Source organism: Cavia porcellus, unplaced genomic scaffold (assembly GCF_034190915.1).
Source record: "Cavia porcellus strain 051 isolate PalLab524CR breed Dunkin Hartley unplaced genomic scaffold, mCavPor4.1 scaffold_12, whole genome shotgun sequence".
In the NCBI taxonomy this organism is placed as follows: domain Eukaryota; kingdom Metazoa; phylum Chordata; class Mammalia; order Rodentia; family Caviidae; genus Cavia; species Cavia porcellus.
The window spans coordinates 58,437,544-58,464,564 of NW_026947495.1; the positions used below are offsets into that span (position 1 = coordinate 58,437,544).

At 39.7% G+C, this 27,021-nt stretch overlaps 1 protein-coding gene and 1 non-coding gene across 4 annotated transcripts in view; one reads left to right on the plus strand and one right to left on the minus strand.

Moving 5' to 3' along the window:
• Nucleotides 1-27,021, plus strand: part of Myo3b (myosin IIIB) — a 448,610-nt gene that overhangs the window by 252,666 nt on the left and 168,923 nt on the right. For all 3 annotated transcript variants that reach the window (XM_063259246.1, XM_063259248.1, XM_063259247.1), the window contains exon 23: nt 14,726-14,805. In XM_063259246.1, coding sequence (XP_063115316.1) covers nt 14,726-14,805 — 80 coding nt within the window. The remainder of the gene's footprint in view (nt 1-14,725; nt 14,806-27,021) is intronic.
• On the minus strand, nt 22,402-22,508 carry LOC134478383 (U6 spliceosomal RNA). Its single transcript, XR_010051007.1, has one exon. It is a non-coding gene; the product is annotated as a U6 spliceosomal RNA (small nuclear RNA).

Genomic DNA, 27,021 nt, shown 5'->3' on the forward strand with positions numbered 1-27,021 from the left:
CTGCTGGAGCCTCTGGTTCCCAGAGCCCTGTCCTGCTGTATGCTTGAACTGGCAGCCCTAGCAGATGCCATGCTATCCTAGCTCTTGGCCCTAGCTCTTAATGGTTTTCAGCCTTTGTCCATAGGAATCCAATTTTCTTCCTTAAGATCCATGAGAGCACAGCATGTGTGTGGCGTGGTTGTGAGGGCAAGAGACCATCTCTGGAAAGTCTCCTTGATCCCTCTCCAGGGCCTTCAGGTTTTGGATTTGTATTCTGCAAGAGCTGTTTTCATTTTGTTCAAGTATAAACAGCTTAAATGTTTCTTTGCTATAAAAAATTCTGCCTGAAGTTTCTCCTACTGTATCAGCAATGGTGGGAGAAAGAGGTCAGGCTGTAGGTGAGGAGACCCTCTAAGATCTACCTAAACTTGGCATCCAGTAGGTTTGATTCAACACTCTGACCTCTTTCCAGCCTACACGAAGGATGTGCATTAAGGAAAGCCTCCAGATTAGAAAGCACCCCAAATAATCTCTAGCCAAATGTTCTCTTGACTTGCTATGAAATAATGAAAAGATGGAACTACTTTAAAAAATATGGATTTTTTTTTCATTTCAGGGGTTGAAATCAGGGCCTTCACACTGAGCGACATTTGAGCCCTTTTTTATTTTGAGATGGTGTCCTGTTAAATTGTCCAGGCTGGGCTTGAATTTATGATCCTCCTGCCTCAGCCTCCCAGAGTGCTGAGATTATAGATGTGCACCACCATACCCAGATAGCTTAGCTTCTTTACTCTTTATTCACATCAAAAATATTTCACTTGATATGTGACTAATAAAAAATGATTGAGATATTTTCCTTCTTTGGTACTGTCCTCAAAATCCAGTGTGTGCTTTATGCTGAGAATACTTCTCAGTTTACACTGGTCACGTTTTACACGCTTACTTCCACACGCTGAGTAGCATAGCTGCCAAGAATCACTGGCCTGGCCACAGATGTGCCGCATCCCTGCTCTCAGACATGCAGCAGTGCCGCAGTGTCCCTCTTGATGGCCCTCCAAAGCAAATGAAGTTAGGTGTTGGAACAGAAGGACACTGTAGGTCCTTCTCCCTTCCTTTCCTTCTCCCCTGTCCTTCATGTTACTTACCAGGCCTGGTGCCCATGAAGACAAAGGAAGATCTTGAATTAGTGCTGATTAACAGATCCAGGCCCCCTTCCCTCGATCAAGGCCTCAAACGAAGACCTGTTCATTTTTATTTACTTACAATTGTGTGTGGGGGTGTGTGTGTGTTGGAGATTGAACCTAGGACCTCACACATACTGAGTGAGCACTTTACCACTGAGCTAAACTCTCAGCCCTAGATTCATTTCCTCATGAAGCATTCCACTGTGTACAGACTTAACATCAGTCCATTTTCCAGTGTGCAAGAAAAGTTACTGTTCTGGGTTTGCAGAGTTCCCGCAAAAACTTTTTAACGGTTCCCACAGGTCTCTTTGCAGGCTTAGAAATGTCCTCTATTTTCAATGCAGAGCAGCATTTTCCAAGATGTGCTTTATGAAACACTAGCTCTGGGGGATGTGAAGAGATGTGAGATGAATAAGAGGGTTTCATGGTCAAGAACTGTGAGGAATATTGACTGTGAAAGTTTGGTTGTCCTCAAAGTGCTGAAAGATGAGGCTCATGTATTTACAGGGCTTCTGAACCGAGTAAGTCTTTTTGTGAAAAACATCTGGAGAGCTATGTGGACCCCATAGAGCTATTGCAGTCTAGGGGTTTCCCTGCTAGTTTTTCTCATCCCAGATAGCCTTAGGGTGGGGCCCTGCTTCCTTAGCTCTAGGGTGTCCTATTACTGTCGTACCTGGGGATGGGCCTTGGGGGAGAAACCCTGAAATTAACTTCAGTCATGAGTGAAGCTGGACATGGTGTCATGTGTATCTATAATCTCAGCACTGTGGGAGGCTGAGGCAGAAGATCATAGGTTTGAGCACAGCCTAGGGAACTTAGTGCGATCCTCTCTCAAAAGGACTAGGGACACAGCTTCGTGCAAAGGCCCTGGGTCAATGCCAGTACTGCAAACAAATAAATAGTTCTGATAAAAGTTCTTATATTGGGAATGTTACCATTTGTTGTGAATCAGATCCATTATTTTTTCCCCAACACATTTTCATAGCTCTTGAATAGCTCCTGCATAAATTCCAAATATGACAGTGAAAGTACGTTTTTAGTGGCAGTTCAGTTGAGAGTCATTTATCCCTTTAATGATCCAGTGAAGTATAGCAAATATAGCACCTTTGACTTTCAAATGGTCAGAAATACAAGAAAAATAAATTTCTGCTTTTCTCTGCCATTATCCTTAGTCATAGAAAAGAAAAATGTTCTCACTTAAGATTAGGGCTTCTTTCCCTTTATTTCCATATTTATTTCATATTTCAGTAGCTTATATTGGACAGAAAAGGCTCAAAGTCACTTATGGTTTATTAATTCATCCTATCAGTTCTCTATATAATGGAGCTTTCAGGTCATTCTCCCCAACCCTTTACTACAAAGGTAACTCCAGGCATTTTAAATCAAATAAATTAGAAACAAAGCCATTATCATTAAATTTTTCTACTTAGACACAAATCACAACTCAACACTTTTTCCTCTAGAAAGTTGGGTCATATTAGCTAGAATAGTGCATTTTCTCCTTAGAAGACAAGACCAGCTTCTGACAGTCTGGTCATATGTTAGAAGCATAAGAAGTCAATCATTTTGGTGCCAATGTGTTGTGCCGGTGCACTGTAAAGCACGGCTGCCTGGGCTAGCAGTTGTGAACTTCACCAGCTTGTACATGTGAGAGATTGGTCAACTCAGTGAAAGGCTGTTTAACTCAACTTTAGCCTTGGAGATTGGGAAAAAGGACTAAAGGTTTTATTAAAGTTCAGTTTCAGTGAAGTTGTTCCACTCTTTGCTCTTCACAAGACCAGTTGAAGTTCTATGAAACCTAATCAGTTCTTTTCCAGATGATTATTAGATTTGGCTCAGCCATAACAATAGTTATTGTTGGTAATCTGTGGGATCGCTAATCAGTTGACCTGGTTGGATTCTAAATGACCATGAAAGTCATCATCTAAAATCAGCTGGATGGCTAGGCAGCAATGCCTCAACCTCTCAGTAGTCTTATATAATGTCAAAATCCCTGAAACAGTCCCAGTTTAATTAGGACATTTTAATGGGCGTTGTCAGAGCTACTGCTCAGTGTTCTGATCTTTAGCAGGAGACTCGAGCTCTCTTTGTTTTGGTTTCCTTTCTGATGACATTGCCAATAGGGTTTTTGTGTTAAATAATTTATTTCAAATACTGGGCATAGTATCTGCCACATTGTAAGTATGCCATAAATTAGTATTTATGTATGGCTCATTCTTTTCTGATCTAAAGAGGAATCATAAAATGGGCAAAAGAAGGTGGATTTCTGCATTTATATTTTATAATCTCTAGTATACAAGGAAAAGAAGAGCAATAATGTTTTATACCATTGATGAATCCATAGCTGAATGTGCTGACAGGTGGGGCTGGTTGGAAGGGAAGGTCCACCCCAGCTCCTCCCTTTCCTCTCTGTTTCCTGACCACCATGACAAAAGCAGCTTTTTTTCTGCCAGCTTTTCTTCTTCACTGTGTTGCTTCTGCCATGGAGCCAGCCTAGTATAGATTGAAATGTGAACCAAAATAAACCTCTCACGAAGTGTGGTAGTGTATGCCTGTAATTCCAGTACATAGGAGGCTAAGGCAAAAGGATTACTGTGAGTTCATGGCTAGCCTGAGCTACATAAACAAATTCAAAGCCAGATATGAACTCATGGTGTAGTGAGTCCTTGCCTCAAACAAACAAACAAACAAACCTCTCCTCCTTTAAGGCGTGGGTGTTGGACATTTTGTCCCAGCAATGAGAAAGTCACTAAGACAACTGTTATAGGTTCTTTCCTTATTTCTATCTTTTTCTGTTGAAAGTTTGATTTCCATGTTTTAAAAATAATGAGAAGGTAAACAAGAAAGAATAAAATAAAACACTAACTCACAAACTCTCAGTTTATTACTTTTTCCTAGTCATGCAACACAAATTTAGTGAAGCTCTAGCCAATAAAAAAGAATGGATATTCTGTAAAAGTTTAATTGATTGGAATCCTTAATAGCATTTTTATAAATTTCAAAATATGTGCTGATGAGATGGTCACTAAGCTGAGCTAAGTGATCTCCCTTCAGCTGGACCCATTTGGACAACCAGGATCTCTAGAAGTATTCCATGGTGCCCTTCAAATCCCCTACACCATCGACATCTGTGTCTCTGCTGCCACTGAAACTGCTGCATTCACTATAAACAGGAACATTTTATATTGTGAGCTCAGTAGACACTGATCCAGTTCTCTTGGTGATGAAACCTCAACACTAAGAAGACATGTAAGTTGCTCCAGCTTTACTAACAAGTGGCAGAACTGAGTGTTTTGACCCCAAAACACATCCAAAACCACTGCGCTCTGCAATTCAGGCATCAACTTCATGAGAAAAAGAGTTTGAAAGATGGAAGAATCAGAGCAAGGCTAGAGGCCAGTTCAGAAGTTAGGGTGCTGGAAGATGAGGTAAACCCTCCTAGAGGGCTTTGCATGTGTTAAATAAAAACGTATTGCTATATAATTCCCCTTTCACACATACTTAGTACTAGCTTCGGAGTGCTTAGTAAAGGTTTAGAGGGGAAAATAGAACAGATTTAGTGCCTGCTTGGAAGGAGTCTGGGATCCCAGGGGAGTCAAAGTCAACACTTGTTCATTATTTACATGAGTAGATTTCAGTGGTGCTTGTAGGGAAGTCTTGAAACATTCTCTAGAAATCTATTTCACTCAGGTTTACTGCTCATTCATGATGCTACACTAACTTTGTGAAATAGTTTGGTCAATTTGCTTGGCTTTGGATAATGAACAATTGATTGTGGATGACTGAAAGAATCTGCACTTCTGAAGTTTGTCAAGAAATGGGAAAGACGACCCATCTCTAAGAGGCAAGGGTAGAAAGTATCTAATACAGCACTGTCTTCCACAGACTTTTTGTTCTTTAGTATCCACTGTGTGTATAGCACTTTGCAAATCTTTTAGTAGATACAGATTTTTTTTCCCCTGTGCTGGGGATCAAATTTAGGGCCTTGCTTGTGGCTAGCAAGTGCTGTACCACTGAGGTACACACCAAAACCTAAGGAAATATTTGTGAATTAATGAAGGAGAAAAGAGATGGATACTTAGTGTCTGACTTCAAAGTGTATAACTTCTACAAGGAATCAAGTCACTTCTAAAAAAGATTGCTAAAGATTATTGCCAATAGATGGTGGTATATTTGCACTGACTCATAAGGACTTGGATCTGAGTGCACTGATGAACTGCAGCGCCTACAGTTTGCAGAATTGTGGTGCTTGGAGAATTCCTGTGTCAGATAAGTAGTCTTTGCTGGCACTTATTCTCAATCAGTTCTATTCTTTAAAAAACATAGTAATTAATTCCATCCCAAGTCTGTAACATAAGACTTTAATTTTGAAAGTTTTTTAAATTAAGCAGTTAAAAAATAAAATTAAGCATTTATTCTCAATACTGTATCACAATTCTATTAAGCCAAATTCCCAAAATGTGATGCCTGTACTAAAGAAGTAAAAATAATATTAACTTCATTCTTCAACTTGGACACATATAATGTTCAGTGGAAAAAGACTTTCAGGGAAATGGCATTTTATGAATTGGTTAAAAATCATAAAAAATATATTTAAGCATATAAAAAACCATATATAAAATATATATTTAAATATAATATATAATTTATATATAACATATTTTATTTTTAATCTATTTTAAATTTAAATATATATTATATAAAATATATAATAAATATATATTTATTATTTATATATGTTATATATATTATATATTTATTATATAATATTATATATTATATAATAAATATATGTATATATTTTAATGGGAGAAATGTGTACATCTGGGTGTCCAGAAACTCTAAAGCAGTGCAGATTATTAGGAGCAATGCTGCCCACTAAGGCATTTTGCAAGTTTTGTTTCCTATAGAACACTGCCTTTCTCAGTGTACTTCTTACTTTCTGGATTCTCAAGTTGCAGTTTTTTGCAAGGAGAAGCACTAGGTATTCAGAGTAGCTACTTTTATAAGGGAGCTAATATTAAGGAGTAATCATTCCTCAGAATCTTTGGTAAATGTGAAAATTAGACCTGGGGCCATATGTGGGCTGACTTGGGGAGAGCCAGATGCCAGCCCTCTGTGAGTTTGTCATTTGTGGATTGTAGGGGAGGACAGCAAGAAGTCAAGAAGCTAAAACCTCCAGTACTATGAAGAAGTAGATGAATAGCTAGGGGCTTTGGTGCACTTATCATCCCAGCTACTTAGAGGCTGACACAGGATCCCAAATTTATGCAGTTTAGGCAATTTAGTGAGAACCTATCTCAAAATTACTGTTTGATGATTGATTTACTTACTTACTTTTTCGGTGGTATTAGGGGTTGAACCTAGGAACTTTTCATCGAGGAACATCTATAGCCCTTTTTTATTTTGAGACAGGGTCTCTTACTAGGTCACTAAGTTGCCAAGGCTAGGCTTGAACTTGTGATCCTCCTGCTTTAACCTCCTAGAGTGTTGGTTACAAGCAAGCACCACTATGCAAAAAAGAAAAAACAAACAAACAAAAATTCTATTTTAAAAGCCTGGGGATATAGCTAAGGGGTAGAGCACTTGCCTTGCCCCTGGGTCCAGGCCCTAAGACAGAAAAAAAAAAAAAAAAAAAATTAATCTACAAAGTAGTGATACATGCTACCATTCTGGAGAAGATAAAAAGCAGTCCTTTCATATACCACATGTAAGAACATATAGGTTATTTTTTTAATAAGCATGCTTTATTACACCTGATAATAAGCATGCAAGTGGATGGATATCCTTGATTCTGGCATGGTCCTGACTCAGGCCATGTGAGATATATGAGTAGGGTGCAAATATGGTCTAAAACCAAACACAAAACCATAAGACTCAGCTCCTTTCTGCTGACCACATGGCTCTGGTGAGCCCAATACAAGAGCAGGTGAGGATCAGGAGATGAGATTGGGGTGAGTGCATCCCCTTCCACAGGTGCTTTCCCAGGGTCAGTCTCAGAACTTGCCTTGGCTCGTCAGAAAGCATCTCCAGATGTGCTGCAAAGAAACTACCTGGGAAAAACCAGGAAAGGATCCCTGTGGTCCCACTCTGCCCTCCCTCAGTCCCACAGTGGCAGGCACTTCCTGGCTTCTTCTTCTGGGCACACTTCTGGCCTTGAAGCCTGTAATCTGAACTTGACTTGGATTCCATCTATGAAGGAATCTGTAAAGGAGAGATAGTACCTCTACAACCTCTAAGATAGAAGAAAGAAAATCATACATGAGGGAGAGGAGGGCTGCCGGGCTGTGCCTGCGGGAGGGAGGCAGAGTGCTGACAGTGCTGTCCTGTTCCAGGAGGTGCTGTCACCTCTGGACCCATCAGAGCCTCGGGCTGCGTGGTTGGTGGCTTCAGCCTGCTGAGCTGCAGTGGAGTGGCCCAGACTGAACTTCGGGATCTGGTAGCCCTGAACCTGTGTCCTGGCACATCTGTAACTTGGAGCCAGTCCCCCATGCCACCCTGTCATCCTTACCTGCCATCCCTTCACCTCATCTCCTCTGGCTAGCATTGCAGTAAAGACCTCAATAGGCTCACTTATGTAAAAGTAGAGAGTAGGAGGGACTTTACAATTTTTTTTTATTTACTTATTTATTTACTGGCAATTAAACCCAGGACCTCTACACTGAGCTTTATCCCCAACACCTTTTCTTTTCTTTCTATTTCTTCTTTTAAATTTATTTTGAGTCAAGATCTCACTATGCTGCCCAGCTTGGCCTTAAAGTTGTGATCTTGCCTTAGTCTCTTGGAGTGCTGAGAATATAGGTGTGTGTCGCCAGGCCTGGTTTGGGGGATTTTTTTGTTGGTTTGTTTGTTTTTGGGAAATCTGCAGTCATCAGTTTATTCTCTCCTGTGTAGGCATTTCATTTAGGAGTCTAGTCTGAGGCTATGGACCCTATCACTTCTCTATAACTTCCTGGTAATGAACTCTGACTGCAGACTTTGGCTGCATTAGCACTGTTTACAAACTAACTGGTCCGAGTCCCTGGGACCTCATATCCCTATCACCTACCTTTGATCATGCAATGGATGCTTATTCTACCTGAAGGCCACTGGGAGACCAGAGCAAAGCTTTGCCATAATCCTAAAGTACTTGGGTGTCTTAGCAATCTTCTTTTTGCACAGTTTCTTCTCCCCTAAATGACTACAGAATTAGTATTTTTGTTGATTGGGGTTAATTTGTTTTTATGCTTGCAAGGTTAAAATAATACATGTTTTCATGCCATTAGTAAAGTGCTTAATCTGAAAATAAGCTTCTTGGGAATTTGCCTTCCAAGCTGTCTGGAATCCTCTGGAATTGCCGACTGAACATTCTGTATGTTTCTTGCTCATGTCTTCCAGATAGGATCCTTCCCTGTCCTATTCAGCCTTCAATATCTGAATCATCCATTGCCTATTCATTAGTTGGTTCTTATTCTCCACTTTGTTCTCTCCTTGTGTCATTTTATTCCGAGGTTTATCACAACAGGTTCTACTCTCAACTCAGAGTACTGGTTTTAAATCTCTTCCCCTTCCCTCAGTAACTTCTATGGGTTGTCTCTGAGACAAAGAATGCTTTATTCAACTTTTTAAGACCCATGGAAAGTCCTTAATATGTTATCTCAAAGTATGCCGCCATATGGAGCATCACTAAAGGAAAGGTCACCTGTTTCAACATTGTGTCTCTTACTTGGACACTAGATGGTATTCAGGTACTATCAGTAGACTCATTCCATAACATTTTATTTATGTAAAGAATTCTATACATGTAAACATCTCACCTGAGTGAATTATACGTGGATTACAATGAAGAATAGTGACCTAAATATTTGGAACAAAGACAAAAAGAGATGTCATATAATATGTGTGTAGTGCCTGGAAATCTTTAAGGATGGCCCAAAGAAGTGGGAGACATTGGTTGTCAGGATGGGAAGGAGATATACCATTATAGCCATATTGTACCTTCAGAAGTGGATTATAAGGAGGTGAATGGAGTACAGAGAACTTGAATATATGTTTTGCCTATATTGTGATTTTGCCCAAGACTTGTCCTGGGTGGGCTGGAAGCCACGTACTTCATGGGCTGTTGCTTTGAGGTTGGAATAAGCCATCATTATATCTCAGTGGCAAGAGAATGCTGGCAGATGTGTGCATATGATCAGCCTTCCTTTCCCTTCCTCTTCCCCTTCCTCTTTCCTTGCATTCTTTTTTCTTTCCTTCCTTCCTTCCTCTTTCTTTCTTTCTTCTCTTCTTCCCTCTTTCCTCTTTTTTTCATTCTTGTTTGCATAAGCCAGGCCTTCCTGAGTAGATGTCAACAGGCTGTGTAGTACATTGGTGAACATACATTGCGTCATGTGGCAGCCATGTTTTTCTAAGCCCCCTCCCCCTAAGAATGGGAACCAGATTTCTTCATCTGGCTCTAAGAGGAAATTCTTGTTATTAAGCCAGAAGTGTGCTGGCAACTTCTGTCAGTGTGGCAATAAAATGCAAAAAGAAAACCAGAGCAATTTCACTACTGACTGTTAGGAAAGAGAACCCAGTTATCTCTTTGTAACCCTCTGGGATTAGGTACAGTTGTTTGCTGGGCTGACATCCTGTTTACAAGTTTTAAAGCTTAAGGAGGGTGGAATGAGGGGGTAGTTACTGTTTTTTCCCTAGCTCTACAATTTGAAGTCTCTGGGCCACAAATCTTCAAAGCTGTGGTTTATATTTAAATAATAATAATAATAATAATAATAATGAAACAACTAAAAACATTGATGTGCCTTCCTTCCAGCACAGAATGTAGAGGTGTTAATTATGCAGAAATTTCTTACAATGCCAGACAAGTGCCAATTAAAGGTCAACACAGAACTGAGGAAGAGCTTTTGAGCTCTGAATTCCTCACTACAATAAAGGCAAAGTTGTGTACTGAGAAAAGACAGTCAGTTTACTCTCTGTGCGTTTCTTCCTTCAATAAAACAAGTAGAAAGACTGGTTGTTTGCTCCTCCTTTTTCTTTCTTTCTTGAACCCAGTTTTCTCGTGCACGCTAGGAAAGGGCTCTGTCACAGAGCCCCGGCTTTTATTTATTGTTATTTCCGGTCACAAAACTACTATCCTGCTCTCTGCGTCCCGTTCTTGTCAAGGGAGATTACACCATGTTCAAGCAGGCCAGGAACTTTCCTACCCTGCTTTGCCCGTTTATTGATACTACTTAAAGCCATAGATAAATGTCAAGGGAGGAAGTAAACACCACAGAACAAAACCTAACATCACACATTCTCCTCTAATTGACGTACTTTAGCTGAGCTATATTTTGAGGTTAACTTTTTTCTCACAAATTCCTCACTAATAGATTTAGAACAGACCGTTAATACAGAAATGAACTAAAATTTTTTAACATACGGAAACTGTAGTATGTTTGTGTACAGTGACTGAATTTAACTCCTTGCATTTTGTTAACCACAGTGGTATAATCTGAAATTAAAATGTTACATTACCTACAACCATCACACTGCATAAGTCTGTCTCAGGCATTTCCAGCACAATCCATTGATAAGATAATGCAGAGCTCTTTACTTACCGCAGTAAAGTTGGCCATCTTTCAAACCTTTGCCAGGCTCGTCCAAACAGAAGATGACACCATAGAAGACAGGAGCACCACAAAGTCACAGTGTAGACACTGAGATGTGCTTCCCATTCTCAGAGTGCACCTGACTATAATTCCCTGCCTATTTAGATAATTTAACCTTGTGGCATGAAATGAAGTCTTTGATTTTTTTTGTTTATTTACAGCAAAATTATTTACACTAATTTGACACAAACAGATTTGGCACATTGCCACCATTTCTTTAGCATCACTTATTAATTGATTAGGGAGGAAAAATTAAAACAAAAATTTCCCAAATGTCTATCATCTCCAGTTGACCTGCAACAAGTCCTATAACCCAGAGAGGGCAGCAGAGGGAGACTGAAGTCTGCACTGCATATATTTAAAGCTGCTGTCCATCATTTGGGGCACTTCTCAGGAGGCGAATAAAGATGAAATCATGGATGCTGAATATTTTCCAAGAGGTGAAAATCCTCACACTGAGGCAGGAGATTTCTTTTAGATGCTTCCGCTGTGTCTCCAGATCACCTGTTTCTTACCCTGTAAAGCTGGAAGCAGGGAAATTGTGAGGGATCCTTGAAAGCTCCATTTCAGATTCTCAGTCCGGTGCCCACGGAGGATGTAAATTCCGGGAGGTGCCCCTGACTTCAGGGTTCGCTCCCAACACTCTTCGGTAGTTAAGTTTCCCGAGCGCAGGAGGGGCTCTGCTGCCCGCCTGCCAGTGAAGCTCCCCTGGAACACTATGGGGGTGAAGTTCCGAGGGCGCTTAACATTCGAAAGGAGTGTGATTACTGTATTTACATTTAAATTAAAATGGAAACTTGGTATAGGTTATGTTTCTGAAAGGTATATGTGGCGCATCTGCTGAGGTCTATTGTTTATTCATGCTGTAAATCCTTTGAAATGTGTTAAAATGCTTCCCACTCATTATAAAGCTCCTGCCACCCCTGGATTACGACTTTGATGTCACCAATCCTGCTTCAAAGGGTTCTTTCTGGGCTATTAATCACAGTTTAGCCTCTGAAGATATCGCCAGAGAAAACATTTAGACATCTTTATGCTAGATTTGCTAAAACTTTGAAATCTTGAGCATCGTGCTTATGCACAAATTGCAGGGTTTCCTTTCATTGATGACTTTTTATTTTGCTACAGAGTCAAATGACACGATAGGTAAAAGTGCAAACAAATCTCTTCCCACACTTGGTTTGCAGACGAGTGTGGGTGTGTGTGGTGGTTAGGAGAGAAGGGAGAGTCTGAGAGGCCTCACTGAGCTTTCAAAGGTAAAAAGCAGTGGGGTATGAGTGGCCAAAATCTGTCATTTTTTGTCTTTATTTTATTTTATATTTTTGACTAACCGGCCTTCCCAGGAACAATTGGTGAGATGCTCTGGTATTCTCTGGCCTTCTCCACTTTGAGACCTATATGAATTGTCCACAGCGAACAGAAATACAGGTTCACAGCGAATTATAATAATAAAAATATACACATACTAATAATTACCCATAATACTTGAGACCAAAAATGCTTCAGATGTAGTTAGAGGGCAACAATTTGAGAATATTTGGATAAGCAAAGCGAAATATCTCATATAAGTAGCCTGAAGGTAATTTTATACTCTGTAGATAGTCACACAAATGTGTGTACATACATATACACAGAAATACATATACGTGTATCTTATACAACTAACCCAAAGATAATTTTATTTTATGTGCACATATATATGGTTATATGTAGTACAGTGAATATAAGAAAGCAAATATCTCTTCAAGATTTTTTTAAAAAATTCTTTTAGATAAATACTTAGAATGAGATTGCTGGATGATATGGTGGATCAATTATTAACTTTTAGAAAAATGTCATTCTATGATTTCCATAGCTATGCCACTTTACATTCCTCCAACAATATAGAGATTTCAATTCTTCCACTTTTTCTTTGACACTTGTTATTTTCTTTTTAAAAATTTTTTGCAATGGCCACTCTTAACTGGGATAGTATGTGGTTTTCATTTTGATTTCCCTGATAATTAGTGATTTTGGCTACATGTTCACACCTCTATTAGCCGTTTGCATACCTTCTCTGGCAAGTCCTTGCACATATTTTAATTGAGTTACTTGGTTTTTTGTTGTTGAATTGTAGTTACTCCTTGCATCTCCTGGCTATTAGGCCCTCATAAGCGGTGTGGTTTGCCAGTGTTTGTGCCCGTCTATATGCTGTCTCTTCACTGCTGATGGCTTCCTGTGCTGCATGCAGTTTTTAGTTAGGTCATCTCGCTTGGTGCTTTTTGCTTTTGTTGCCTTGGTTTTGGTGTCATATCCAAGAAATCATTACTATAACCAATGTTATAAAGCTTCTCATCTACATTTTGTTCTAGGAGTTTTATAGTTTCAGCTATTATGTTAAAGACTTTAATTCATTTTGAACCTCTTTTTGTCTATAGTGTAAGATAAGGGTTTAATTTAATTCTTTTGTATATAAATATTCAGGTCCCCTGACATAATTTGCTGAAAAGATTTTTTTTTTTTTTTGGTATAGTCTTGGTATCCTTGTCAGGTATCACTTGAATATATATATATATATATATATATATATATATATATATAATCCATATATAAAAATTCATATAACACACACACACACATATATATACACGAAATAAAGGGGTTCATTTTTTGGTACTCTATTTTATAGGGCTATATGTCCATATTTGTGCTAGTACCGTACTCTTTTGATTACTATAGCTTTGTAGCACATTTTGTGGAAGTCAAAAATTGAAATTTCTAGCTTTGTTCTTTTCTCAAAATTTTTAGAGTTGTGCCAGGTCCTTTGTAGTACTACATAAATCTTAGGATTTTCTTTTCTATTATTTGCAAAAGAATTATTTGCAAATAAATTATATGCAAAAGAATTATTTCTGTAGGAATTTTGGTAGTGATTGCATTGAATTGGGTTTGGGTATTATTAACTTTTTTTTTTCAGCACTGGGGATTAAACTCAGAGCCTCACAGTGAGCTACATTTTCATCCCTTTTATTTTTTGTTTTTGAGACAGAATCTCATTGAGTTACTTATGCTGTGCTCAAACTTATAGTCCTCCTGCCTTAGCCTCTCAGAGTGCTGGGAATAAAACACACGTACCGCCATGCCTGGCTTTGAGTCTTCTTTAATTCCTTCCAGCAGTGTCTTAAAGAAGATTTTTGTTTTGTTTTGCATGGAAAAATTTTTTGCCTCTTTGGTAATATTTATTCCTAAGTATTGCACTCTTTTTAATGTTATCATAAGTTGAACTATTTTCTTAGTTTCTTTCATGGATAGTTCATTGTTAATGCATACTAATATAACTGATTTTTGGACATTGATTTTCTGTTATTGTAGCATTGCTGAGTTTATCTACTAGTTTTGACAATTTTTAAATGAAATCTCTTATGTTTTCTCTGTAAATATTTGTCATCAATAAACAAATAAATTTACATCTTCCTTTCTGATTTAGATGACTTACATTTCTTTTGCCTAATTGCTCTAGCTAGGACTTGTAATAATATCTTTGTGCTATGAAGCGTTAAGTGTAAACATCCTTTGCCTTGTTCTTGAAATTAGAGGAAAAGCTTTCAGTTTTTGACATTGAATATGGATATTAGCTATCAGCTTTTCATATATAGCCTCTATCATATGGAAGTAATTTCCCTCTATTCCCAATTTGTTGCATGAATTTGATATGTTTTGCTGCTTCTTTTTTGCTTGTGAAATATATAATTTGTTGTATAAATTATTTTTACTTATGAAAATAATTATTAAATGTTACATAATTGAGACTAAAATATTCAAAAACTTTTTAAAATTCAGGTAGATTATTCAGAAAATTTGGGGAAAAAACCCAAAAGACCCAAAGAAAAAATACTCATGATTCTATTCCTTAACTTTTCCTTCAATTTAAGTTCTTTATCTTTTTTTGCTCAGGCAATTTGGCCCAGACAAAAGCCAGGCTATCAGCAGCCTCCAGATCGTTGCCTCCACATTTCAGTACTGGGAGAGCTAAGGTGAGCAGATTTGCACCAAAATGATATGGCTGGGTTGGGTGGGTTGTTGCTACTCTGGTGGAATAATGCTAGTGGACAGCTTTATTCAGCCCACTTCCAGGCAGTGTTTAGGATATCAGGGTTAAGGAATTTGAAACAACATAATGAAATTGTTAGGATCTCTCAGAAAGGCCACTTAAAATACAGTCATGACACTTGAAAATGAAGTCCATATAGGAAGAGATAAAGTACTTTATAGGAAGTACTTATATAGGAAGAGATTAGTACAGCTAACACCAGCCTACAGAGTTAGTACAGCTAACACCAGCCTACAGAGGAAGAAAACAGACCAAAAGATGTTTCCTTTTGCTTGGCTTGGCCCTCTGAAAAATTGGGACACTTTTTAGTGTAACTGAAATATTAGAAGAATTCATAAATTCCCATTTGTAGAACCTCAAAGATGGCCTATTTGATGTTCACTATATGTACAGTAATCATCCTTACCTGCAATTTTGATTTCTATGGCTTCAGAAATCTTTAGTAACTGTGACCCAGAAATATTAAATACAAAATTCCAGAAACAAATAATTCATGAGTTTAAAATTGTGTGCTATTTTAACTAATATGGTGAAATTTCACACGATTCCACTATGTTCTGCTCAAGACATACTCTGCCCTTGGTCCAATGTATCCATGTGAAATACAGTACCCAACAATTAGTCACTTAGTAGCTATTTCAATTATAAGATTGACAGTCAGATTATTGAAGAGCTTGTGTTAAAGTAACCTTTATTTTACTCAATAATGGTCCTAAAACGTAAGAGTTATAATGTTAGAAATTTGGATATGATAAAAGACAAACCATAAAATACTTCCTTTATAAGGACATGCTACCATGAAAACAGTATATTGTCATAGTGATTCTATTTTATTATTAGTTATGATTGCTATTTTCTTGCTGTATGTAATTTGTCTTACTTTTTCTCTTGTTGCTCAGACAAAATATCCAATGCTGAAAATTAGGGAAAAGTTTATTTATCTCACAGTTTGTAGAGGTTTCAGCCATAATCAGCTGGCTCCACAGGAGGATGGCATGGCATAGGGGCAGCCATTCATGGCAGTGGAAAAAAGCAAAAACAACAAGACAAAAGGGGCAAAATGAGAGGAGAGAAAGAGCAAGTCTCTTGTATGTAGGCTGTCTGCCCCAGGGTGGATGTAGCACTCAGACTAATAATTCCAGCTTTGCACAATGAAACAATCACAACTCTAGAAATCCACCTCCACGACTGCATGAGGCTTTGGAAGACATCTAAACACAAACTATAACATTCTGCCCCCTGGCCTCCCAAAGATTCATGTACATCCCTTAATGCAGAAGGCATTTTTGTCCATCTCAAAGAGCTGTCAAAATCCTAACAATTTCAGCATTGCTGACAAGTCTAAGTCCCAAGTCTCCTCCAAAATCTAAGGCAAATTCTTAGCTGTGAGCCTCTGAATGAAAAGCTAAACACTTTCAACATTCAATGGCACAAGATAAACATTACCAGTCCAAGTGGGAATGAAAGATTGAGACCAAAGTAAGTCCAAAATCTAGGAGGGCAAACACTAAGTCCTGTAGTTCCATGTGTAGCACCCAACACAATCTGTGACCAGTTGTGAGCTCCAAAGGACTCAACTAATTCTGATCCTATAGCACTGCTGATGCTAGCTTCCATGGTTTTTGTTTTGGCCCCACTCTGCTCCCTCCCTCATCTTTCCCTAGATGATCCATGTTCCTGGCTTCTCCAAGCTTCTTGGGTCTCTCCTGCACCTTTGGTTTCACACTCACAGCTTCACACACTATCTTGTTGGGGGCACACTACCTGACCTCCCAAGCCTTCTAAAACTGGGGTAAAAGCTTTCTTAACCTCAAAATTCTTGCACTCTGCATGTGCCTGACAGTAGCACCATGTAGATGATTCCAAGGTCCACTGCCAGCTGGAGCAGTACACAGGCTTCCTTCTCTCTTGGCTTTAAGGATTGAGTGCCTAGATCACTGAGCACTCTGAACTTGAGTCTGCAGGACAGATTTTCTATGCTGCTGCCATGCTGGTACATGGTGCAGCCACTGCCATTCTCAAACATGGTGCTCTGCTGCTTTCTCCTCAAAGCAAAAATCTTTCACTTAGAAAGATTTGAGGCTGCAAAGGGTGCAGACTTGATGCTTATTGTGAGGCCTTAAACCATGTTTTATATTCTGATTCTTTCAGCAGTCAAGATCTCCTCAGATCTATCTTTGCAGTCCACAGCTTTGCTGGAACTTTTCTGTCTGGCCAAACTCACAACATTTTAAATCATCCTGCTGGGCTCTTTGCTCTTGATTAACAGCATAAATCTGGTTAAAATCCCCCAACAGCCGTGATACCACCATCTCAACATTAGACTCTGTTGAAATTTCTTCTGCCAGATTAATTAGTCTACTGCACTTAAAATCTCAGTCTTAGGGAAAGTCTTTGGACATGAACAAAATAGAGACAAACTTCCTACCAAGCTATAATATGTATCATCTGGAGTCCAGCAGCCAGTATAATCCTTCTTCACAAGAGAAAACTCCCAAACTTGGTCTTTACTGGCAGGATTTCTATCAGCTTTCTGGTTCTGAGCTCTGATGAGAAAATCTCCCATAAAGAGCAGCCTAAGGCATTCCAGCTCTAACCTTTCAGGTGACATCTCTGAACCTTTCCAAACTCTCCCCACAAGTCATTCTCAGGGGCTGGGGATTTAGCTCAGTGACAAAAGTGCCTGCCTTGCCAGCACACAGTTGTGAGTTTGATCCCTGCTACAAAAAAAAAAGTCTCTTAAGTTTTGGCCAGAGGTTTAGCTCAGCGGCATAAGTACTGGCTTGGCAAACTCAAGGTCATGAGTTTGATCCCTGAGACACACACACACACACACACACACACACACACACACATCATTCTCAAAGGATCTTCATGGCACTGGTTTTAGGTCCATGCAGAGTACAAGAATTTTGAGGTTAAGAAAGCTTTCACCCCAGTTTTAGAAGGCTTGGGAGGCCAGGCAGTGTGCCCCCAACAAGATAGTGTGTGAAGCTGTGAGTGTGAAACCAAAGGTGCCGGAGAGACCCAAGAAGCTTGGAGAAGCCAGGAACATGGATCATCTAGGGAAAGATGAGGGAGGGAGCAGAGTGGGGCCAAAACAAAAGCCATGGAAGCTAGCATCAGCAGTGCTATAGGATCAGAATTAGTTGAGTCCTTTGGAGCTCACAACTTGTCACAGGTTGTTTTGGGTGCTGCACATGGAACTACAGGACTTAATGTTTGCCCTCCTAGATTCTGGACTTTGGTCTCAATCTTTCATTCCTACTTGGAATGGTAATGTTTATCTTGTGCCATTGAATGTTGAAAGTGTTTAGCTTTTCATTCAGAGGCTCACAGCTAAGAATTTGCCTTAGATTTTGGAGGAGACTTGAAACTTAGACTTGTCAGCAATACTGAAATTATTAGGACTTTGACAGCTCTCAGAGATGGACTAAAATGACTTTCTCATAAACGGCCCAGGGCAGAATGTTATAGTTTGTGTCTATATGTTCTACCAAAGTCTCATACAGTTATGAGGGTGAGCTTCTAGGTTTGTGATTGATGCTAGGTCCAATGCTGGGATTATAGATGCGAGTGCCATACCCACCCTGGGGCAGGTAGCCTGCATACAATATGAGAGAGAGAGAGAAAGAGAGGTTTGTTCTCACACTCCTTCCTTTTTGCTCTTGTTGCTTTTGCTGTCTTCTGGCCACCAGGAACTGTTGCTCCTCTTCCCCACCAACCTGCTGTGGAGCCAGCTGGTTATGGACTGAAAATTTCCACAAAGCTTTCCTCTTTTAACTTTAGATGTTGAGTATTTTGTCCCTGCAATGAGAAAAAAGTAACCAACATACCAACATCCTTGGCAACAACTGAGATCTCCTCAGCTTTGTCTTTGCAGGCCACAGCTTTGCTGGAGCTTTCTCTCTGGCCAAACTCACATTTTAAATCATTTTCCTGGGCTCTTTGCTCTTGATTCACAGCATAAATCTGGCTAAAAGCCCCCAACCGCAGCCATCCCACAGTCTCAATATTCGACTGCCTTGAAATTTCTTCTGCCAGATTAATATTTGAATGCCCTTAATCTCAGTCTCAGGCAAAGTCTCTGGACAGAAGCAAAATGCAGACAAACTTTCTGCCAAACCATACCACACATTGTCTGGAGTCCAACAACCGATACAATCCTTCTTCCCAGCAGAAATTTTCTGAGCCTAAACTTTACCAGTTTTCTGGTCTTCTGAGCTCTGAACAGAATCTTCTATACAGAACAGCCTAAGGTATTCTAGCTCTAGTCTTTCCAGGTGATATCTCTGAACCTTTCTGAACTCTTCCCACATCCATTTTCAAAGCTTTTTGAACCACATGATCAAGTATAGTCATAGCAATGACCACACTCCTGGTACCATGACTACACTCCTGGTACCAAATTCTGTCTTGGTTGCTTTTCTCCCATTGCTTTGACAAAATACCTGAATTAAGGAAGGAAATATTTTATTTGACTCACAGCTTTTGAAAGTTGCAGTCCATAATCAGCTGGCTCCAAGGCAGGGTGGCACATAGCAGAGGGCAGTAGTTCATGGTGGCAGAAGACAGCAAAAGCAGCAAGAGCCAACCAAAGGAGAAGATGAGAGAGAAAACCTCTTTCTCTCCCTTATATTATATGCAGCCTACCAGGGTGACTGTAGCTCTTATACCTGTAATCCTGACATTGGACCATGAATAAATCATAACTCTAGAAGCCTGCTCCCATGACTACATGAGGCTATGGAGGGCATCTAGACACAAACCATATCATATTTTATAGTTAAACTTTATCATAGGTATGTATGTATTGGAAAGCATAGTATTTATAGGGTTTAGTGGAATCTAGGCATCCCCTTGAGGTCCCATGATAAAAGAAGATTGTGTATTAATGCCAAAAACAATTATCTCAAAGGTTATGGAATGATAAACAGATGATACATTGAATTTTCTTATTTTATTTGTTTACACAGAATTTTTAATAAAAATACACAGCTCAACAACATATAAAACTGTTGCATATTATTCCAAAATTTATACAGATGTGTATCAGTATATTTATTTCTACTGATAACAAAAGACTTACTTGCACAAAGTAGGAACTCAAAAAGGTTTTAAATAACAATGATTTTATATCCACATGATCCATTTTACTCCTAGTTTTTAACTTTGCTACTTGATGGTAAGGATAATTTAACATAGGTTATTTGAGTCCCTAGAAGAGACTTACATGTTTTCCTGCTTCTGAGAGCCTCTTGCTCGTATGTGTAAAATTGTTTCTATTAAATACAGTTGACTTTTTGTGTGAAAGTTGTGGTTTATGTTATGGCTTAGGCTTAAAATGTCACCCTAAAGTGTCATGTGTTCAGAAGTGAGACATTGGGAAGGTGATTGGTTCATGGAGTGCTATACTTGTTAGTGGATTAATACATTGGTGACTTCATAGCTTAACGTGCTGATAGGTGGTGGAGGCTAGTTGATGGAGGTGAGTCTCTGGGGGCTGACATGGAAGGATGTATGATTGTCCTTAGCTTTTCCTTCTCTACTGCTTCCTGAATACATAGATTGAGCAACTTTTCTTTACCATGTTCTCCCAAAATGCTGTTTCTGCCCTGGAGCCAGCCAACAGTGGACTGAACTCTCTGAAACCATGAGCTAAAGTCTTTCCTCCTTTAAATTGTGGTTGTTGTGTATTTTGTCCTACTGATAAGAAAATGATTAATATAGTCTGTCCTGTAAACACTGAACTTTCACTCCTAGAAGAAACATAGTTAGGCTGCTATGAAATTGTGATCAGAATGAACAGATCAACACATATGCCTGCTTTCTTTCTTTCTTGCTTTCTTTTTCTTTTTTTGTAGTACTAGTAATTGAATCTGGACCTTGTATATTGTAGTAAAGTCATCTTCGACCCTACACTCCATTATTTCATGCATTCTGTTTAAAGACACCTTCTCAAGAATATTTCTTATAAATAATTATATTCAGCATTTCTTTATATGAAATAATATTTGTGTTAGTTACTTTTCTTTCCTTGCTGAGATAACATATCTGATATCCAAAGTTAAAAAGGGAAAGATTTACTTGGCTCACAGCTTGTGGAAGTTTCAGTCTATAATCAGCTAGCTCCAAAGCCGACTTGCACTTTGCAGAGGGGCAACAGTTCATGATGGTAGAAGACAGTAAAAGCAATGAGAGAGGAGAGAGCTTTTCATGATGGCAAAAAGATAGTAAAGCAACAAGGGAGAACAAAACTGTTTCTGTCTGTTATATAGTATCCAGTCTACTGGGATTAGGGTGGTGCTAATCCAGTCAGTGGAATGACCCAACTATCATCCACCCTTAATGCTGCCCCCTTAATCTCAGCATTGCAATACAAATCAATCACAAACTTTAGCCGCTAGGGATTTAGGCTCAGTGGCATAAGTGCCTGCCTGGCAAGCGTGAGATTTTGAGTTTAATCCCCAGTACCAAAAAAATGGAATCACACAATTTAGTCTCAGAAGCCTCCAAAAACATCCCATGATTGCATGAGCTTTGAGGGGTGGTATCTGGACACAAATCATATTCCACCCCTGGCCCTCCAAAAACTCATGTAGATCGCTTTATGCAAGAGGGTTTTGTCTGTCTTTAAGAGTTGCCAGAGTCATTGCTAAAAAGCAATGTAGAAAAGTCCAAGTTCCAAGTCTCCTTTGAGATTAAAGCAAAGTCTTAGCTGTGAGCCTTTGTACAAATGAAAAGGAAACTAAACATTTCCTACATTCATTGACACAAGATAAACATTTCCACTCCAAAAGTTATATAAACATGGGGGATATTAAGCAGTGGCACCAAAGCAAGTCCAACATCTAGCAAGGAAAATGTTAAATCCTACAGTCCTATGTATACCACCCAAGGCAGTCTGTGGCAAAATGTGAACTCCAAAAGGCATGGGTGGCCCCTATGGGCCAAGTTTACAATTTTGATGCTGCAGAGAATTCTGCAGCTTCTTGTGATACCATCAGGTAATGTTTTGTTAGTCTCATGTTCCTTCTTAGCAATCAAGATCTCTGCTTTATTCAGTCTACAGCTTTACTGGACCTTTCCCTCCTGGCCAAATGCACAATGTTTTAAATCATTCTGCTGGACTCTTTGCTCTTGATTCTCAACATAAATCTGGAGAAAAGCCCCCAACAGTAGCCATGCCACTGCCTCAATATTAGACTGCCTTGAAATTTCTTCTGCCAGATTAGTCTGCCACACTTAAACTCAGTCTTGAGTAAAGTATCTGCACATATGCAAGATGCAGGCAAACTTTCTGCCAAGTATGAAGTACATCATTTGGAGTCCAACAGCCAATGCAGGCCTTCCCAGAAGAAACCTCCCTAACCTCATCTTTACCAGGAGGATTTCTGCCAGCTTTCTGTGGTCTTTTGAGCTTTGACCAGAAACTCCCATAGAATATAGTCTAAGGAGTTCCAGTTCTACTTTTTAGCTGGCATTTTTGAATCTTTCTATATTCTTTTTTTTTTTTTTTTAAAATATGGAACGCTTCACGAATTTGCGTGTCATCCTTGCGCAGGGGCCATGCTAATCTTCTCTGTATCGTTCCAATTTTAGTATATGTGCTGCCGAAGCGAGCACTCTTTCTATATTCTTCATATAAACCATTTCCAAACTCTCCTGAACCATATGATCAAGTATAGTCACAGCAACAACCCCATTTCAAGTACCAAATTCAGTCTCAGGTATTTTTCTCTTATTGCTGAGACAAAATACCTCACTTACAAAGTTAAAGGGGGAAAGATTTATTTAGCTCACAGTTTGTAGAAGTTGCAGTCCATAATTGGCTTGCTCCAAGGCAGAGTGGCACATGGCATACGGGCAACAGTTCATAGCAATGGAAGACAGCAAAAGCAAGGAGAAAGGAGAGAGCTTTCCATGGTGACTGGAAGGTAGCAAAGCAACCTTATATGTTATCCAACCTACTGGGATTTGGGCCACGCCAATCTGGTCAGTGTACTGATCCAGTAATCACCCATCATTAATCCCAGCACCCTTAATTCCAGCATTAGGCTGCCAATCAGTCACATACTCTAGATATAGCAGTTTCCAAAAAAAAACCCCTATGACCACATGAGGCTTTGGGGAGACCTCTAGACACAAACCACAGCAATATTTAAGATTGGGCATGGTGGCCTTGTCTGTAATCCCACTACTTTAAGAGCCCGAGGCAGGAGGATTAGTAGATTGAGCCCAGCCTGGACAACTCAGAGGGTTAGTGAGGCCTTCCCCTCAAATTAAAAAAATTAAAGAAGGACTAGGGATATAGCTCGTACAAAGGCTCTGGGTTTAATATCCTGAACTGCAAAAAAAAATTTTTTTCAATTGCAGCGTTAGTATGATTGGTCTCGTAGCTAGTATATCTTGTTCCTGAGTAAAGCTTATCTAACACAAGAATTGTCTTGAGCTGGGCCACAGCTTTCTGTGCTTAGGAGCACTAGATAGCACATTAGAGACATCAGAAATATAGACACGTATTTATAGTAGGAAAGCTGAAACGAAAAGGCTGAATGTCACCCTGTTTGGCTTCAGGTAGAAACTTGCACATCAAGAGATCAAATTTCTTTACTCTTTTGTACATGTCTGTGAATGACCAAGAAAGCATTAGAAGTATTGACTTGGGCTAACAAATAAATGTTAGCAAGTAGGTGTTAGGTCTTTATTTCGGGAATGCGGGGAGAGACCCCCCCGGCCCCGGGGCGCAGCATCTCTACTGCACCCGGGGCCGGTGGTCTCTCTCTGGAACACACTCTCCCTTTCTTCTTCTTCTTCTTCTTCTTCTTCTTCTTCTTCTTCTTCTTCTTCTTCTTCTTCTTCTTCTTCTTCTCTAACACGTGGAGTCAGGCCCATAAGTAACCTCTGTCTGGGGTGGACCCCAAGGGGCATTAGGGATGTACAGGTATTTCATTGGCACACGTTTAGCGCCAGAAACAGGTTCCTAGGGATGGGGGTATAGGGTTACAGGTAAATCTATAGGGGGCGGGGGAGTCAGAAGCCCCCTAACTTGGCTGCAGCTTTTCCTGGTTAAAGTGTCCGGTCTGGGCCAGCAACTCTTTCAGTAGGCACATTCACAAGTACAGAAGTACTGGCTTCTACCGGATTTTAAAGGTGAACATGACACAAAAAGATTAAGGGCCCATTTACAATATTCTTTGTCAACCCAGATGCCCCTCCTTTCCTAGATTTGATTTTGGACTATGTGATCCTGCCAGGGCCTGTTCTTCCACACCCAGAATTCCACAGCCAGAATTCCAGTACAGTGGTATCTCCCTCCCGGTACCATCTGCTATTTTTCAGGCCCTGTCTGCATGAGGCCCTGTCTGCATCTAGTATGTGGCATACACTTATATTATTAAAAAGTAACTTGTGTAGGTCAGATGTCAATTACTAGAGTTTTACTTGGAAAAGAGAAGAATTAAAAGATATAATTAAAACATCCAAAAATATTAAGGGCAACAGCAATCAGAAAAACTAAAAATAAAAACCAACTGAACAAAAATTCAGCAGTCTCTGCCTTGTCCAAGATAAAAATAACAGAAGTGGCCTTAGATGAAGCTCAGCTATGTATATTTTCTTTTCCTTACTCACCTTAAAGTTCATGGCTGGGACTCTTGAAACATATGTATTTAATATAAAGTATAAGTGACATGGGAGGCTTCAGAAACGAAGACCCAAGAAACAAGGAAATCTGTGTATTTTCATGTTATGTTGAGGTGTGATGAGAGGACAAAGGAATCGGCCTGGTGCTCATAAACGAGGGGAATTTAGCCAGACCTGTGCGTCAGATCCTTCCTGGGTCCCTGTGTGCCACTGGGGTGTGACCTGGTAGGAATTCAGTGACATTCTTTCCTCTGAGCATGTAGTGAACACCTGACACAAGAGGGCCTTGCAGGGAGGAGGAGGAAGAAAGAAAGTCAGAGGGTGAACCTTCTAGGTTTATAGCCTGCTTCAGAGAAGATGGGTGAAAGGCAGGTGAAGTTGTCATTGTGCTCTTGCTGTTGTCTTAAAGCCAGATTGCTATATTTTGGGGTAATGTGCCCCGAATGCTGCCACTCTTGACACACTGCCCATTGCTGTGCTGAGCTGTTGGCAATGCTAGGTTATCCCGTAAGTGCCTCGGGGGCTCTTGGGAGGGTGGTGCTGTAAGATTTCTTAAGGGTGAATGTCTCACTTGATAGCAGTAAAAACTCCTGACAAAAGGTCTTGTCAAGAAGATAATAAGTACAAGCACTTCTGAGGGTTCAGAATGCAAATAGTGAGCACTTACTGAGACCAGGAGAACATTTTTCAGTTTTTCATTCATTGATGATATCTGGATGGTTTATGGGTCTTTTTTGGAGTCTTTATCTTTATTCTTTAGTAAATTCAGTTGACAGGTACAGCAAACCTTTTTAATAATTTCATGCTTTCAGACGTTGATTTCTATGTCATACTATACAGGGTGGCACTATGTAATGTTTAAGAAGAAGGTTTAGGAATTAGACAAAGCTGAGATCAGGTCTTTGCCTTCACATACCGGCTGCAAGACTCTGGGAAACTTACCTAAAATCTCTGAGCCTTAACTTTCTTAGGTGTAGTATGGGAATAAAAATATTACTTACCTTGGTGTCATTTGAGAATTCAGTGACATAATGTAGATAAACCTTTTAGTCCAATACAGTGATTTCATGTAGGATACACTCAATGTATGCTTTATTTCTCAAGTTTTGATAACCCTGTAAGATTCCATGTGTGCAGTCTGTACCTGAAAGCTTGCTCAGCTGCTGTGGGCTGTGACACAATGTGTCAGGCTTATTCATGGACTTTGAAAGTTAATCAGCACCACTTATAACGAACCAGGCAGGACATTTGTCATATGGCAGAGTTATGGTTAGTATCAAAATGTCCCCAAAGAACCTCATAGCCACAGCTTTTGGAAGGTGATTGGCAGAGCTGACTTGCTATTAGGAGGCAGGGTCTGATGGAAAGAGGTGGGTCACTGGGGTGTGACCTGGTAGGAGTGTATCTCACTCCCCAGTTCGCCCCTTCTCTCTCTGCTTCCTGGCTGCCCTGACCTCCTGGCTTTACTCTGCCAGATGCTTCTACTGTGTCACTTTTGCCCTGGAACCAGCTAATTATGGGCTGAACCTCTAACATGAGCCAAAATAGTCCTCTTCTACTTTAATTTGTCTATATGGGTATTGAATTCCAGCAAGGAGAAAGTGACCAAGGTTAGGAGAAATCAAGCTTATTCAATTTTAAGTGATTTGCATTGTTTTGTAAAGTAGTTCCCCAGCAGGAAAGTATATTGAACCAGAAAGTGGTTTAATTCAAAATGTTCCTTTTACTGATCTTTTTGAAATTGGTTTCCTCTTTCAGATCTGCTCTGTGTTCAAGAGAACCTTGTAACCATGTAAATATATAAGAAACCTTTGACCAACCTGTGACCTTTTTAAATTCTTAAGTTAGAAAATATTCTAATAGCATCATGTCATTTCTCCGGAAAACACAGTGATGATCTGTAGACAAATGTTAGCATTTTCAGGTTATATGTAACAAAGAACAGGTTTTCACTACCTTCCTGAGAACTACACTGTATGTGAAGCTAGGTCTGCAAGTTAGGTAGAAATGTAAGAGCCTGGGTGACCAGGCAGGAACTCCCTCTTGCTGGGGGCTTCTACCTTCTGCAGGAACTTACTGAGTGCTCCCTTCTGTCCGTACCAGCCTTGTAACTTAGAGCTACCTTTGGTACCTCACTCTGTATTTTCCCATTTTGCTGCAGGGGCCTATATTGATTTTCAAAATAGTACATTTTATTCTTTCTCCATTGTATCTCAGATGCCAAGCATGGTGGTATGTGACATGGAGCAGGAGGATCTCTTGAGCCCAGGAGTTTGAGTCCAGCCTGGGCAACATAGTGAGACCTCTCCAGCTCAAAAAACAAAGTTTCCAAATGGCAAAGATTGATTTCTGGTCATAGAGCTATTAAATTTTCAAATGCCTAGGTCTTCTTTATTTTCTAAGTATACATAATGGGTCAATTCATTATAACATACAAATAGAGCAATCTGGGCAAGCTTTTCAACAGCCCTTTCACAGTGGACCACAACCTTGG